The sequence below is a fragment of the Oculina patagonica genome, chromosome 6, assembly GCF_052425735.1.
Source record: "Oculina patagonica isolate OP01 chromosome 6, crgOcupat, whole genome shotgun sequence".
In the NCBI taxonomy this organism is placed as follows: Eukaryota; Metazoa; Cnidaria; class Anthozoa; order Scleractinia; family Oculinidae; genus Oculina; species Oculina patagonica.
This window is the reverse complement of record NC_135763.1, coordinates 9,528,846-9,545,592: the sequence shown is the minus strand read 5'-3', so window position 1 is coordinate 9,545,592 and position 16,747 is coordinate 9,528,846. Positions and strand designations below refer to the sequence as shown.

At 40.1% G+C, this 16,747-nt stretch overlaps 2 protein-coding genes across 4 annotated transcripts; both read right to left on the bottom strand.

Moving 5' to 3' along the window:
- Positions 1–3,189: 3,189 nt before the first annotated feature.
- LOC144659012 (tyrosinase-like) lies at positions 3,190–5,688 on the bottom strand. Its single transcript, XM_078519546.1, has 2 exons — positions 5,485–5,688; positions 3,190–4,751 (listed from the first exon to the last, which is right to left on the bottom strand). The coding sequence occupies exon 2, from the start codon at positions 4,735–4,737 to the stop codon at positions 3,742–3,744; it is 996 nt and encodes a 331-aa protein (XP_078375672.1). The 5' UTR covers positions 4,738–4,751; positions 5,485–5,688; the 3' UTR covers positions 3,190–3,741.
- Positions 5,689–7,889: 2,201 nt separating this feature from the next.
- LOC144659011 (tyrosinase-like) lies at positions 7,890–15,566 on the bottom strand. 3 transcript variants are annotated; one of them, XM_078519543.1, is made up of 4 exons: positions 15,468–15,566; positions 11,438–11,698; positions 10,954–11,004; positions 7,890–9,515 (listed from the first exon to the last, which is right to left on the bottom strand). In XM_078519543.1, the coding sequence occupies exons 3-4, from the start codon at positions 10,954–10,956 to the stop codon at positions 8,523–8,525; spliced, it is 996 nt and encodes a 331-aa protein (XP_078375669.1). In that variant the 5' UTR covers positions 10,957–11,004; positions 11,438–11,698; positions 15,468–15,566; the 3' UTR covers positions 7,890–8,522. The 3 variants fall into 3 exon arrangements, with proteins under 3 accessions (XP_078375669.1, XP_078375670.1, XP_078375671.1); XM_078519544.1 differs by lacking the exon at positions 10,954–11,004; XM_078519545.1 differs by lacking the exons at positions 10,954–11,004; positions 11,438–11,698 and having other exon boundaries at positions 15,468–15,561.
- Between the last annotated feature and the right edge of the window lie 1,181 nt (positions 15,567–16,747).

Here is a 16,747-nt window from a genome sequence, read left to right as displayed (position 1 = left end):
AAACTGGCCGCACGCTACAGCAACGTTTCGTTGAGCGCCGCTGCAGCATCGAGAAAAACCTGCCAGGCTTTCCTGTCGCAAAACATCTCAATACAAATGGCCATACTATTCGAGATGTACAAGTCCGTAGTATCATGTTCTGCGATGGGAACAAACAACGAAAACGTCAGGAAAAGCGACTCATCTTCAATCTCTGAACAAGTCAGCCGCGCTGACTGAATGTAAGTCGTTGCGCGCTCATCGCGCGCGCAGCTTGTATTGGAACTTTAACTCTCTTTTCGTGGCCTTGACAAATTTCTCAACGAAACAGCAACTTGACTTACACTGAAAAAGGGCTAAGCTTGAAAAGTCTGGAAGGATATATTGTTAAATTTGCACTTTATACTCGAACTCGAGAACTTTATTTTACAAAGTGATAGGTATGTGTCGTTAAAGACAAGTGCGTTTATATATTTAACAATGAGTGAAAATTGCCGGACCATTCTCGGCAATGAAATGCCAAAATTTAGGTGCTGCCGGATTTCACTTTTTAGGGCCTTTATCTTTAGCATAACCCCGAACCCCCCCCTCCCCCCACCCCCCCCCCACCCCTTTTCCCTCTAGAAGCGGCCAGGCCTACAACTCTTCATAAAGCTGGCTACGTCCCTGGCAGCTGTCGACAATTGTGCTAGTATAGCCGTATGAAACCTATAGTCATTTCAAATGATGCTAGACCATTCATTTCAGTAGTATGCGGTGAGCACAACACTGAAACCACTTAGTATATTGGAACGGCTCTCGAAATGTTCACAACCGGAAACGGAATTGTAAACGGAAACGGAAATAGGCAAACAAAAGTGCATAGTCTCCGCAGATATTGCGTACGTGAGCAATGCCTCGTAACTTGAAAGTATTAGAATTCCAAATACGTCAGAATTAGGACCTTTCTAGGATTTCTATCCTCATATCGCTTTTTACTGATATGTAGAAATTCTTTTTCAAGCCATGGTCAGCGTGGGCTCACCACGAAAGCATCAGTTCAACACAACTAAGTTCAGCGATGTGCATCCTACAAAGATTTCAGTCTACACCCGAACGACAGAAAACAATGCAAATGATGATCATTTCAGAAAGTCATTGAAGCATTCAGTCAGTCAGTCAGACTCTCTTGGCGTAAAAGGCGCACTGAAAAGATGCTTTTTTGACTCACGCTGCAGTTGAGTAGAATCCTTTTTTTATTTTGGACAGACGGTTGGTAGTTCTTAGCGCTCTTTAGTGCTCTTTAGGTAAAGATAAGTGTGTTTTCTGAAGTATATTTCTTTACTCGTCATTTGTATGTCAACTTGTCCAAGAGGTTCTCCAAAATACAGGATTCGTCAAAATACACCGAGATACTGCGCACTAAAATGTCTAATAATAGATTATTGGTCAAAGTTTTTCAGTCTTTGAACTATATTTTACATTGCGTGCGGTCCGGGGCCCGGAGTGGGGGGGGAGGGGGAGGGGGAGGGGGAGGGGGGAGAACCTTCTCCGTTTAACGGGATTCCTACCAAATATTGTGAGATGTTTGTACTTGTTTTGTGCGTCTTTCGTGCTCTGCTGAGTGGAGTTGCATTGTAATGGAATCGTATCGGTGGACTCTCTTAGAAAGTTCCTATAAATCGATTAAAAAAATCACCGAATTATCATTTTTTTCGCTCCTATTAACGTTGATAAACGAATCTTTCTTGATATTAATTTCATAATTCATTGACATAAATACTTGGTAACAAAAATATCTTTTTGTCACATGTAAACGAAAACCGATCCTCTCAGTTCTTGGTAATTCATTTTCACATTTTGTCAGAAGTTGTGTAAACTATCGAATTTATTCGATAAAGCGCCCAACCTCGAATTAGCGCCCACCTTGAATAAGCGCCCATCCTGTAGGTAGGAAAAGTTAATAAGCGCCCAGCCTCGAATAAGCGCCCACCCCCACCCCCTAAAATGAGGGCAAAAGAGGAATTTTGATTATTGTTGAAGTTGAGGTTAAAATTGACTAAGTACTGCTAAGAGACTATACCGAAGACCGAGTTGTTTTTAGTTTTTTTTACTGAAACTTTCAATGAACATTTAAAATTCAGCTTTAGTATACCTTCACGTTTAGTTATTATACATTGTTTCTTGTAAAAAAGGTACTGCTTGCTTAAAATGGTGAAAATTTAATAAGCGCCCAACCTCAAATAAGCGCCCACCTCGAATAAGCGCCCAACCTCAAGGTCCAAAAATTTAATAAAGCGCCCAGGGCGCTTAATCGAATAAATACGGTAATTTGTTGATGAACGCGTACGGTAGCCAGGGTTAAACATTAAAAAAAACCTCTGGCTATACACACACAAAAATTTCGAACCTTGGGTTACCAGCCTAGATCTAAGATTTAGCCTGGCAAGAGTTTTAAAGTTCCTCGTTTATTCCTTTTGCATGCGTCAGTCGATTCTTGGTATTTTTTTTACCTTCCCTACGTCGAGCTAGCTTATTCTGATTACAACACATAACTTTTTTATTTTTTATTTATTTCTTTTTTTTACAACACATAACGACCTACAAACTAAACTCTAAAATTCAATGGCCCATTTCCGAGTTACCCTTTGCCTCTGTTTCAAAACGAGTCTACGTGCGGGTTCCCCGCCTCACACTCTTTTCATTTGTTTGGCACGTAGACTCGTTTTGAAACAGAGGCAAAGGTTACCTCGGAAACGGCCTATTAAAAAGCGCGTAGTTGTGCAATATGTTGAGAGAGATGTTTGTACTCAGGTCGCTTAAGTACTAGTAAATTGGTTTTGTTTAAAGATTAGACTGAAACTAATTTGCGGTGCGATTCAATTATTAAAGGTGCAAGGCATTCTTATGTCGAACATGTGGACTAGTTTACCTATAATTAGAGGAATGGAGGTAACCCTCCATGGTACTATTTTCTATATTTAATCTTTTTGCCTCTTGCTAAACGAAAAGCAACGGGCAACGGGATCAAGTATTGAACTAAGAACATCTACGATTTAACTGGACCCCTACTTTGGGGTCGTTTGCCTTGTTAACTACTTGAATTGTGCTATACCGATATTAGTAATTATCAACAAATCAATAACATTTGAGAAAAAAACCCGAAGCGCAAAACACACACGATATGAGACACGCAAGCGTGACATGCGAACTGTCCTGTAAAATTACGGAAAAAAAGAAGGAATTGGGGCGAGGTAGGAGCGGCGACGCAGGTCTCTTTCTTTTTTCCATACGCGCCTGCACTTCTTTATCATAATTATCGGCTCGCGGCTTGCTTCTTCACTTGATCTCGATTCCATTCACATTCTCGTTTTCGCGCATTCTCGTCCCCACAGCCCACGATCCCTAGTGCAGACCAGAAGGAGGGTGGGCTCTGGGGACGATAATGGTTTTCGCGTCGCACGCTTAGAGACCGCTCGCCGTCTATTCTCAAACCTAAACATGGAGGTGCTTTCCCAAAGAAAAGTTACCAAAGGAAGACAGGCCTTATTTGTCCTTAATCAGTGCTAATCCTAGCCAAATATATAAGAACTACAAGGTGAATTTTGATGTAGCGAAACCTTAACAAAATTGGTTAGTCTTAAAGCATATTTGATAAAATGATTGTGCAAATAAAGCAAAAAAGATTAATGAAATCAAAGAATTAATTCCTCTCTGAGAAGGACGAAGCAAAATGTCAAAACCTACAATGTTTTTTTAGTAAGTTATGCTTCACTTTCACAGTTAATCTTCGTACATGACTTTCACTTGATCAGGGAGGTTATCTGAATCCAGCCATTGCCATCCGTAGTACTTTGATTTAGGCAGTTTGTAAGGAATGCTTGGGAAGTAGACATTCTTGTAATCGTCACCTTTTTTCTGCCATTGGAGCCAAATTTTGTCCAGGAAGGAATGATGAAGAACCACTTCTGGGGCATTTGCAGACGACGACGAACTGTACATCGTGCCATTAATAAAGTCGTGCACTTGGGCATGATAAGTATCCCGAACTATTCCTTCAAACTCGAAAAATTTTTCCAACGGAAGGGATAGAGTTTTGTTCAAATGTTCCGTATCCCCAGTGAGATTGACGTAATAGAAGTGCCTCCTCAGACAGCCGCCTCCTGCAATTTTTAACAGACGCCATTTATGCTTGCTAAACGGTCCGTCCTCAACACAATCATAATCTGATTGCTTTCCATCGCCGCCTAACCCGTGGTCCCCAGAGCTCCAAATCTCCACGCTACTCACGATACCAGACCCATTCCACCACTGGTGAGCGACTCGGCTCCAGTCCCAATAAGGGATAGTCACACGACAATCTATTCTGCGCAAGAGGTTCTCAAACTGAACCAAGAACCATCGGTGCCACGGAAAGAAGATATGACGCGTATGGTGAAGAAGCTGATCTGGAGCGTTAATGTGAATCGCGACCAGTTTTTCATAATCTCTTTTAAACGCAGGATGCATTGAGGCCATCTTGTAGGTTTTGATAAAGCGACGTCTCTGTTTGATGTCCATTTTAGTGAATTCTTTGCGTACTCGGTAACAGTTTATTAGTTTGCCGTCCCGACATTCACAGCGTTCTTCGCACCTGTTCAGCACGTGGCTGCCTTCCTCGCAGCTCGTGGGACTTGACTTTCCCAGCTGGTCTGCGATCCACTCTCCTTGTTCGCGTGCTGCTGAAATGTTGCAGCTGAGTAAAAGAAGCACGACAAACCAAATCTGGGCGAACGACATCTTTTTGTTGAACACTTAAAAAAAATGAAAATTCACTAAGCATAATTGTTTGTCAAGCATCAATTGCTTTTAGTAGATAAAATTCGTACTTTGGTTCTGCTAATACTGATCTCAAAGTGTCCTTTAAAATGTAAAATGTTCAGCGTTAGAGTTCCCCGGTCTCTCAGTTTTACAGATTAAGTGGGCTCAAAAAATACGAGCAATAAGCAAAATGCATTACTTTGAATACCATCTACCCTAATTTTCCTTCTTCTTTTCACACCCTTCATGCTCTAAAGAACCTGGAGCTTATTTCTTATTTTAACTCTCTCATTTCGCTTTTTTTAATTTTTATCCTTCTTTCTTCTTTCTTCCTTTTTTTTTTTCTTTCTCTCCCTTTTTTTTCTGTAATTCAAAAAATATTAACCCCCTTAACAATTTTAAAACCTAGACATGTTCTTTAGTCTTTTTCCGTTCAAAATTTATCATGCTTGTTCTAAAAGCAGATTCAGTACCGATACATTAAACTGGCTTTACAGCCTATTAAAGGTAATTGCTGAGAAGGGCAGCTATTGGAGTAAACGCAATAAAAGAAAGAGTCTATAGCTGACTAATGAAGCTATAACCGTCAGGGAAAATTAATTCCGAAAAAAAAATTACTATGAAATTGTGAGAGATTAAATGTGTAACTTGGTAGTATTCTGTGGGTCAGTGAAGTCTATCGTACTTACATTTGTATCACCGCAGTCAAACTGACTGAATTCTTACCTCAAGATGTTTCGTCTTACGATGAAAGATTTGACTTTTAGTGTTACTTCGGCGGGTGATACAATCCGTCTAGGCCGACTGGAGTGAAGGGCCTTCGGCTTTAGCGTGCAATTACAAATTCGCAGATGCAGTCCTCTCTGATCTTTCAATCGCTATTGTACCGATAAAGCCTTATGGAAATTTCAATCATTTCAGATGATACAAGACGATTTATTTCAGAAGTTTGTGGTCAAAACTCGCCGGAAACGGAAATGTAAACGGAAACGGAAATAGGCGAACCTAAGTTCAGCCACAATTAATGCAGATATTGCGATATAAGCAAGAGAGCAATGAACCATTACTTGTGATTATTAGAATTCCAAATTCCTTAAAATGAGCTAGGTCTCCGACTTTTACAACAATGATTTATATTCTTATTCTCCGTGCGGACTTTCATCGATACATGGAATATTTCTTTCCATTATCAGCCCAACCTTATACGCAAACACTGACTACACAGGCTCGTCACACGAAAGTGACTGCACAGCCATGCATGAAAGAATAACTTATTCTTCTTCATTAAAATTAGTTGTTTGTAATTTAAATGAATTGAGCACGATCTTTCATTTGTTAAAATCTTTTTCCTGCATTTCAGACATATGAGATTTCATATATTCACTTTTATGAATTAAAAGTTAAATCTCAGCGATGTGTATCCTACAAACAACGACAGAAAACAATAATGATCACTTGAGAAAGTCATTCAAATAAAAGAGAGAGAAGAGAGAAGAGAGAGAGCAGCGGTCAGTCGTCAGTCAGTCAGTCAGTCAGTCAGTCAGTCAGTCAGTCAGTCAGTCAAAAAAAGACCTGTAAGTCAGTCAGTCAGATTCTCTTGGGATGAATTGGGCCAGAGAAATGTGTTTAAACTTACGAAATTGTACTCGGAAAATAGAAGGAAAATTTTGACCTTCCATTGACAACATTTTTTTTGTTAAATATGTTCCCTCTTATTTCCCTTTTTTTTACCGTTCCCATAATTCACTCAGTTTGGTTCCCCCAATATTTGTGCATAAGCATTGTTTTCAATGTATCCTGGGATAGACGATCGTCCCAAGAAAATTAAAATTGAAAACAATGCTTAAAGAAACATTTTTGAGGTAAACAAGGTGTGTTATGGAAACGGGAAAAAGCGAATACCCTATCCACTATGTTTTGGCGAAAACTTTTCCAAGGCGACTAAAAGGTAGATAATGTTGCTGGAGGACAAGGTCTTGCCTTCCAGCAAAATTTTCCATACATTTTTGCTATTCTCGAGGGATCGTTCCATTTTTGACATTTTGTTACAACCCATAATATCAAATTTGTTTTAGTTAAAACTTGGTCACGTAACCTCAGTTGCAAAAGGAGAAGCCACGAGCCAAGCGGCCCACACTGCCGGAGCTTATCCCGGTTTCCGTAGCATTAAGCGGCTAGGAATATTTCTACTCCCCCCTGAATGGGATGCTAGTCCAAATTGCAGGGTTCCCCCCCCCCCCAGCATTATGTCGCCGGTACCCATTTATACATTTATAAACTAATACGAGCCAAGCGGCCCACACTGCCGGAGCTTATCCCCGGTTTCCGTAGCATATTTCTACTCCCCCCTGAATGGGATGCTAGTCCATTGCAGGGTTCCTCCCCCAGCATTATGTCGTCGGTACCCATTTATACACCTGGGTGGAGAGAGGCACTATGAGAGTAAAGTGTCTTGCCCAAGAACACATCACAAGTGACCCCGGCCGGGGCTCGAACTCGGACTGCTCGATCCGGAGTCCGGCGCTCTAACCATTAGGCCACCGCGCCTCCCATAACCAGTTGTCATTTGATACTTGCAGCTGTAAACGCACACGTTATCAGTTCATTAAATTTTGTCAATCAGGGAGCAATGAATGAAGAGCCACTCTGTGAAATGCCATTGCAAATTCCTATTTATTTATTTTATTTTATTTTGACGTTATAAATGTTGCATAGCCTTCTCGGGTATTAAATTATCCTGTAATATTTCTAAACCTCCTTCGAAACTTTGGAAAAAAACAAATAAAACGTCGCCATTTTGTAGACAACCGCCGGCCACTACAAACTTATGGCTGATTGATTTAAATTTTTTATAAATATATAGAAAGGTGCGAAAAAACGAAAATGTACCATAGCTCATCAGCCAATCGGAATTCAGCGTTTGTACTTACATTATAATGCAGAGTTCTACTAACATGTAGAAGTTACATGGTGAAATACCACTTACTAGATTGATTTACTTAAACTGTAAAAATATTTACTTCACAACTAGAAAAATTTAGACACTAAGTCCTTTTTTTGTTTTGTTTTCTGTTTTGTTTTAGTTTTGAATGTTCAGCATTAATGAAATCACTCCATATTTTATCCCCCCCATATCTAGTTCATTAGTTCGTAATTTTATATTTTAAGCAAATTCTTTTTTAAGTTTTTCTTTACTTTTAATGAAAGCGTTGGCACATGCAGTGCAGCTAAAAGTATTAAGATGTTATTGTTTTTGGCCCTGCTCAAAGGAATTCTTTTAACAGCTTCGAAATTAGACTGTCCACAGCCTCTTGATTTTTCACTTTTTTCGCTCCCCGCCCCCCACCCCCCTTGCTTCTTCCATTTTGCGCCGACGTCCAGTTCTCTCGCCATTCTCACCGCGCGCTCATCGATCGAAACACGAAAAAATAGAGGGCTGTGGACAGTCTACTTCGAAATCTAAACTCGTAGGTGCTATAATGAAGAAATGCTACCCAATGAAGGCAGGCCTTATTTGCCAATCTTCACCGAAAACAAGACACCTTAAAGAACCACAGGGTGAATTTGGATGTAGCAATACTCAACAACTAATTAAAAAATATTAATAAAATAAATAAAAATTGTAAAATTGAAAAATCTGGAGGAGTTTTCGAGAGAAGTGAACTCACGGTAAAGATGAGAATTACTTCCTTTCCGAAAAAGAAAGGACAAAATGTCAAAACCTACAATGTTTTTCTTAGTAAGTCAGTGCTCTAATTTCACAGTTAATCTTCATACATAACTTTTACTTGACCAGGGAGGTTATCTGAATCCAACCATTGCCATCCGTAGTACTTTGATTTAGGCAGCTTGTAAGGAATACTTGGGAAGTAGACATTCTTGTAATCTTCGCCTTTTTTCTGCCATTGGAGCCAAATTTTGTCCAGGAAGGAATGATGAAGAACCATTTCTGGAGCATTAGAAGCCGAGAACCAATCGTACATTGTTCCACCAATCCAGTCGTGCACTTGGGAATGATAAGTATCCCGAACTATTCCTTCAAACTCGAAAAATTTCTCCAACGGAAGGGATAGAGTTTTGTTCAAATGTTCCGTATCCCCAGTGAGATTGACGTAATAGAAATATCTCCTCAGACAGCCGCCTCCGGCAATTTTTAACAGACGCCATTTATGCTTGCTAAACGGTCCATCCTCAACGCAATTATATTCTGATTGGTTTCCATCGCCGCCTAACCCGTGATCCCCAGAGCTCCAAATCTCCACGCTACTCACGATACCAGATCCATTCCACCACTGGTGAGCGACTCGGCTCCAGTCCCAATAAGGGATAGTCACCCGACAGTCTATTCTGCGCAAAAGGTTTTCAAACTGAACCAAGAACCATCGGTGCCACGGAAAAAAGATATGAGGCGTATGGTGAAGAAGCTTGTCTGGAGCGTTAATGTGATACGCGACCAGTTTTTCATAATCTCTTTTAAAGGCAGGATGCACTGAGGCCATCTTGTAGGTTTTGATAAAACGACGTCTTTGTTTGATGTCCATTTTAGTGAACTCTTTGCGTACTCGGTAACAATTTATTAGTTTGCCGTCCCGACATTCACAGCGTTCTTCGCACCTGTTCAGCACGTGGCTGCCTTCCTCGCAGCTCGTGGGACTTGACTTTCTCAGCTGATTTGTGACCTTGGTTTGATGGCCAGCTTCAGAAATGTTCCATGTGCATAGAAGGAACACAACTAAACAATTCTGAACCACCGACATCTATAAAAAAGAGAACGATTTTTTTAGCTTTCCAGAAATAAACCTAAGGTAGATCGTCAAAAGGAACTGTCTTTACAAAAAACCTAATTCTTCTAACTGGAATCATCATCAAAATTAAATGCAGACTAGTAAGAATAACTTGTGAGACTGTTGAGAGTTTATCTCGCGGTGTGGGGTAAAAGTTCACGCGATTTAGTGGATAAATTCAGTGGCAGATCCAGACCTTCAGATTAAGGGGGAGGGGGCGATCATCCAGAGCCTAGAATAAGGGGGGGGGGGGGGAAGAGGCGCATTCGAAAAATAATTTCTCGGCCCTTCGGGCCTCTATTTGTTCTAAAAAATAAGGAGGGGGCCGCGGATCCGCCAGTGAAATTGAAACGACGTTATCTTCAGATTGGAAAAGAAAGGACAATCTGCTGGGGACAGAAAATTATCCTTCTGGGTAAATAAACTGGGTAAAAGTAATTGGTGTTCTGGTAACTCGTGCGTTTGTGACGCAAAAAGGCTCCTGCAAGCTAAGATATTTTTTAAACAGTCGAATTGTAAAAGTAGTTTAAACGCAAATGTATAAGAAATGAAGGCTTAAAGCCCAAAGTGAAGAGTAAATCGGCAAGCGGCTTAGCGTTTTTCTCTCACATGATATGCTACCAAAACAGTTAAAATCGAAATTTTGGAAAACGATAGTGATTCTTTTACGCTGTGTTTTATGCTTAACGTGAGTTTAGTCGAAGTATGGTGTTCCTATGCAAAACACATTGGTTTACGTCACCATGTGGTTTACTACTGCACAGTAGCAGATTTCGGCGTCCTTTTTTCTCAGTCGTACTACAATCACAACAATGTCCTCGTCACGAAACAGCGATGTGCTCGTTAAAATTTAATATGCCGTCGCTACTATAAAATCATGGTGGGGGAGGGATGATCACATAGAGCTTTTACTGCAAGTTGCTAGTTTCGTATAGATTTCGTAAAGAAATGACTATCAAGTCCCGAATGTAACGCCCCCTCCCTTCAAAGATAGACCCTGCGACGGACAGCATCGATAAAGTTGATTAATTTTCCGATCTCGGAAAGTACAGAAGCTTTGAAAGTAGCGGTCCCAAACCTGACTACAGCAAGCTGAACCAAACTCAGCTGAGTTTGTTTAGATAACTCCTATATTCTAATGTACTAAACATAAATTATTTCCAACAAGGCTTTTGTGTACAGTCAACTCTCGTTATAGCGGACGCGCTCGGGGCGTTGTTTAGTGTCCGTTATAGTGAGAGTCCGTAATAGCGGGAGTCATTTCCAGTCAAACGTTATTCCCCGGGGATCAGGATTTTGTCCGTAATATAGCGAGTGTCCGCAAGGCGAGAGTTGACTGTATGTGTCAAGCAAAGCGGCCTGATTGTTTTGGCGAAGTTTTTTTTTTTTCAAATTATTTTTATTTTATTACCATTGCCCGCCAACACACGTTACACGTTTCAGCTCCAAGAAAAAAGCGACCCTAAAAGGAAAGATAGGAAAAGGCTGCTAAATGAATGCGAATTACTTTCAGAGTATTGCGATGAATGATAGGGGTAACCGAAAGTATTAGAATATGCCAATGTAGTTATAGTCTAGTTGTCAGACGCTACTTGTGTTTATCACTTTGCGCGAACAATTCCATTTATAGGGGCTGCATAGATTATCATGTTATATCGTTTGGAGGCCGAGTAAAATGTTTCACCTCGGGAGAAGGAAATACTCCCCAAACGTATACTTAGATCTCTCTCTTACTACAGGTTACGAAATGATCATTTGTAAGCTCGGTTCCTATCAAATACATTCGTCATCCATTTGTTTAATCAGGGGTCGGCGATATAGCTTTAACTTGTACGTAAACTCAATTTCATTTCATACATACTTTAAGTTCCTATAAGGTATATGTATATACTTACAGCTGAAGCAATACTAGCCGTGTTGTGCGTCGAATGACACAATCCGCGGAGTTGTCTTTGCTTCGCTGTGGTATTTACGAATAATTATGTAAACGTTTCGTCAAATACAAACAGAGGACTGCCACTTGGCTATGCTTAAGCTGCCTCCTTAGTTACTCTAGAAGTCCAACCAACGGTTATTTGTCATATACATATGCTGTAGGCGATTTTACTGAGATGAGAAGTTTTTCCACAATTGCATTCACCAGATGAATAATTCCGCTAGCAGAGAAAGTAAATGGGTAAAAATTGCCCAAATTTTGCACCCTTGACAACGGTAATTATTTTCACAAGCACGTGAAAAAGACGATAGGTTTTAAAATATACTCATGCATATTATATGTGGTAATATAATTGATTTTTACTCTATTTTAAGATACCGAAAGCACTAAAATTGCGGGCAGAAATATTCATTTTAAAAGTATGTATAAAAAGGAGTTTTCCGGCATCCTTCTTACATTTTTAATGTTGTATCGGGTTTGCTGTGAACCCGCCCTTAATTTGACTGCATTTTGACACGTTTGAAACGTGTCAAAATGCAGTCAAATTAACAAACAAGTTGTTTGTGTTTGATTTCAGCAATTTTATGCTATTTTGTTTTTGCCAAAATTTAAGCCTCTTGCTCCTGGAAGAGCGGTTTCCTTTTCCTGTGGTTAAGTGATAATTCTTTTTTTATAAATTACAGCCGTCCGGACAATAAATATAGGACTCAATAGCCTTCCAGCGGGAAAAGAAATAGCGCGCATATAGTGGCGCCTATGAAACATGTTTTACTTTATTACTTTTAAGAAGAATTTTGTACACTTAAAACAACGCGCACTTCTCTGCCCTAAACTCGATTGGAGCATTTCATGGTTCATATTTGCAAATTATAACAAATTAAATACTTCATTTAAATGGATGATGCTAGCCTGCGAATACAGCCGCCTCTCATTCGCTCCCGCTACTACGTGCGAAACGCAAAGAGAGACTCTCTCTTCGCGTTTCGCTCTTCGTAGCGGGAGCGAATGAGAGGCGGCAGTATTCGCAGGCTAGGATGATGCTTTTCCTTTCCTTTTTCTCTTCAAGTCAAACGAGCGGTGCTACGTTAGTGAGATGGGGACAAGAACCTCAAACTCGTACACTAGTTACTTGTTAATTAATTATTTTTTTTCGGCCTAACAGAATCCAAAAAATAGCGTCTTCTCTGGTCGTTTCCCGATAAATAAGAAAGCAAGCAGAACGATGAAGTTTAGGATATCAAGAAACTAGCAATCATAGTTTATTTGTGGGTCGGCTTTTTTCGTGTAAAATATGCAGCCCAATTGAAATGAAATGAAAGAAAGTATGCTTTAAGGCACTCGCCTGCCTAGAATGAGATGTTAGCATAATTTAGATACAAACATAACTTACTGTACTGAAGGATTGTAGATTTTTTTTTAATTGTTGTTAAATTTTCCCAGTTAAATCGGCCCCCATCTCCCCGGAAGAAATGGCGGGGGGGGCTGCTCAAAACGGCCGCCGCGCCTTTTGGTTTATAGGAAAGCTATTAAATAACAAGAAAGCTATCTTTTTACCTCTCATCCCGTCTACGATGTTTTGCCTTCACTTTAGACTCTTTAATAGCGAATTGTGCCACCGCGAGCGCTATAGTCCCTATCGGTTCAATAAGTTTAGCTCAAACAGTTGCTCAATTTGTTCAGTATCCGTACAGCGGCAAAATGCACTTTCAATTTCAACCTTATTCTTTATTTAAAATGCGGATCATAAAGGATTATAATCGCCCGACTTTCTTATTCAAGACATTGAAAATTTACTGAAGTTTCTACACAAACACAAGCACTTCGTGCTGTTCAATTTAACCGGTGCATAATGACCAAGGTCCGTTTTATAAACATGGCGGCGTTCCATGATGTAATTGACTCACTCGCTTATAGTATTGTCAGAACCCAGCGTTATTATATTTTTCAAGATGCTAGAAGCAGCCAACAGTTTTTCGACAACGTTGTACGGGTGAAGTGTTTAAAGATTCATAATACTTTTCACGACCTAAGGGGCTAGAGCTCATTTCCTATTCGAAGGCTTTGTTCTAAAAGCAGATGCAAGGAAATCTGGCTTTACGATTATAGGAGATTACGCTGTTTCGAAATTAACTGAGATCTACTTTTTTTCTGAAACATTATTAATGTTGACAATATAGTATAGTCGGCGGCCTGCTCTCGATACGAAATAGTTAATGCAAATAATTATAATGTATTCAGAACTTTTTCTAGAAGCAAGTTTCTCTCGTGAAACCCTTTGAAAATGAGACGTCCTGATGAATCTGCGAAAAAACAAAAAAAGTAAAATTCTGAAAGTAAATTTCGGGAGTAAACTAAATAATAGAAAGGCTAACTGTCGATAGCTGATACCGCTTCACCGCCAGGGATAACAAATTCCGAGAAAAATGATGTTAAATCTTGGGTTCGCCACGAAAGCATCTGCTTAACCATGCATGGGAGAATAAGTTACTCTTCTTCGTCAAAATTGTTTGTTTCCACTCAACTCAAATAAATGATTTTAAGAGATATTTCTCCTTTATACCATTTAGACCTGCTACAGGTATACTGCATGGAATCTTTAGCGATATGTATCCTACTAAGATTTGTCAACGATGCAAATAATGATTACTTGAGTAAAGTATTGGTATATTGGTAGCCCAGATTGAAAGAGCTCCCGAATAAGACTTAAATTATTCGCTCACGCGACGTCCAAAACCCAAGTAAAGTCCTGGCAGTGATCCTTGTGATTCAAGAAATTCAAAATAATATAATACCTTACACAGACATTCGACTTTTTAAAAAGGATTTCTTTTCTCATATTCCTTTACATCAACTGATAAAATGTGGAAATTTTAATTTAAAAATTCCAAGCCATGGTCGTTTCCAGGAGAGAACCCTGGGAACGAGGTTGGATGAGCGGTTCGATCAGCCACGAGCTGAGAGAGTGTAAATTAAATTTACTGTCAGTTCGTTATAAAATTGTTTTTTTTTTTGTATTTTTTAGATTTCGAAGTTACCCGCCATTCATATGGCCTTGCACTGAGTACGTGCACCGATTCCGAGAGAAGAAATCTTCAGCGATGCGTTTCTTACAAATGGTTTTGTCTAAACGACAGAAAACAACGTCAATGATAATCAAAAGAAGTCATTGAAGCATTCAGTCAGATTCTATTAAAGTAAAAAGTCTTCTGTAACGATCTGACTCAACGATGAAGGCAAGAATGATCCTGAGATTGCAAAAGTCAATAGTTTTAAGCACACTTTACTGCTTTGTAGCTAGACCGATAATATCACTAAAGCCGCTAGAGGCGTAATAAAGATAAATTTGCGGTCATTTGGTTTTGTCGCTTGATTGAACCTGTTTAATAGGAGGCACTTCGGCGCCGAATTTTATGCAAATAATGTTAAATGGAGTAAATTAATTTTGGAGAGTTATAAGTAGTAGAAATCGATCAACGCCGAAGTCTGGTAGAATTTTAAATATTTTAAAACTCATTTCAAACTGAAATTTGGATGGTAAAAAGTTATCGCAGCTATAGGTGGCGGTTTTTCAAATTAAATGAGTTATTAAAACAATAATGACGCCCTGGTTCACTGAACTAATGGTGTATTGTTAGAACACTAATTTATATGTGCATATTACAGAATTTTCCACACAGAATAGGCAGTGAATGGGGCTAAGCTGTCAATTCCCAGTGCATATTCTGGTTAAATATAAAACATAAGTGTCTAAATGTGTAGAATTGCGACCGAGGCATGTACCATGCATACACACGGTTTACTGTAGGCATTGTGATAGCCATTTGCCTATTCTGAAAATATGTCGGGCGTTACTCGGCATTGTAGAGTGAGCTTGGGGAGCCTTTTAGGGTTACTACAGAACTCAACCAGACTTAAAGTTCTATGTTAAATCATAGGATGGCAAAAGAGCCAAAAATCTATCTGCTGAACAACATCGGAACAAATCTCACCTCTCTGTTAAATGCTGCCCCTATCTTCACAACAGCCCTGGGGGATAAGTAATGTTTTTGGAAGATCTTCGTCGAAACTCGCAGAGTTTCCGATTCGTGCATCCAATCAACTAACAATGCGAGCATGACGCAATGAGGATACGTCATGTTTCTTAGCAACATCGGTGACAAAATCCGCAGGCTCAATTTATTGTCGGGGACGGGAATTCGCCCTCAACTGGTGATATTTGCTCAACCACGCTCTATTTGCTCCCTTAGTTCCATAAATTATTAGTTGTAATTTGACAAAGAGACTGTGGTCCCTGATCGCACAATTTTATTATCCCAACACCAGCAAGTTATAAAACAACACTTCAACTACTAAATGTCGTTCACAACTGGCTCTGTATTGTTTTCAAGGCTAAGGCGAAGGAATATCACATAATATCATGCTATTTGTCCTTTACAGGTAAAGGTAAAGTCTGCGTACGAGCCTAGTGGTATCCATCAGGCCGGAGTTTGTCCCAGTTTCCGTAGCATGATGGAAATAGTACTATTTCTACTCCCCCTTAATGGGATGCAAGTCCGTCGCAGGGTTACCCCCATCAGTAAATTCGCCGGTACCCATTTACACACCTGGGTGGAGAGAGGCACTGAAAGAAGTGTCTTACCCAGAACACAACACAACTACCCCGGCCGGCGTCGGACCCAGGGCTCGAACCCGGACCACTCGATCCGGATCGAGTCCAGTGCGCTAACAATTAGGCCACTACCGCGCCTCCCACACCTTTATCCATAGAGGTGTTTATTTGGCTAGAGATAATTTGCATGAAATGGGGTGCGATTGTTCTTTTGCCGTCAAGAGAGCGTGAGGGAAGCTTGGAGGTTTATAGTTGAGCTCTTTCGCTGCTCCAAGGTTTTCACACTTGGGATACTAGAAAAGCGTTCGCATTTCTAGCCTTCTGCGCAGATTCTCTTTGTGCTCATCACGTAATTTCACTCTCTCCTCCCCCATGGGGAGGAACGCGTGACGAGAGCAAAAACCTCTCCCGTGAGTGGGAGGCTAATGCTTTTCTCGATTGGACGCGAAAGTAACAGGTGACACGGCCCAACACTATCTTTCCTGTAGTAAAAAATTAAGATGGGAAATTTTAAGCTCGGTAATAAATAATGAAGATGATTTTTTTCAGCAATGACACGAGCATGGGACAACGAAAAATTCTCAGTCCCCGACAGGAAACGAACCCATGGCCTCCCAGATACCGGTTGGGCGCTCGAATTTTTCACCGAGCTTAAAATTT

What these genes read in the sequence shown, in the direction of transcription:
- LOC144659012 (XM_078519546.1), bottom strand. Translation starts at nt 4,737, where the DNA reads ATGTCGTTCGCCCAGATTTGGTTTGTCGTGCTTCTTTTACTCAGCTGC.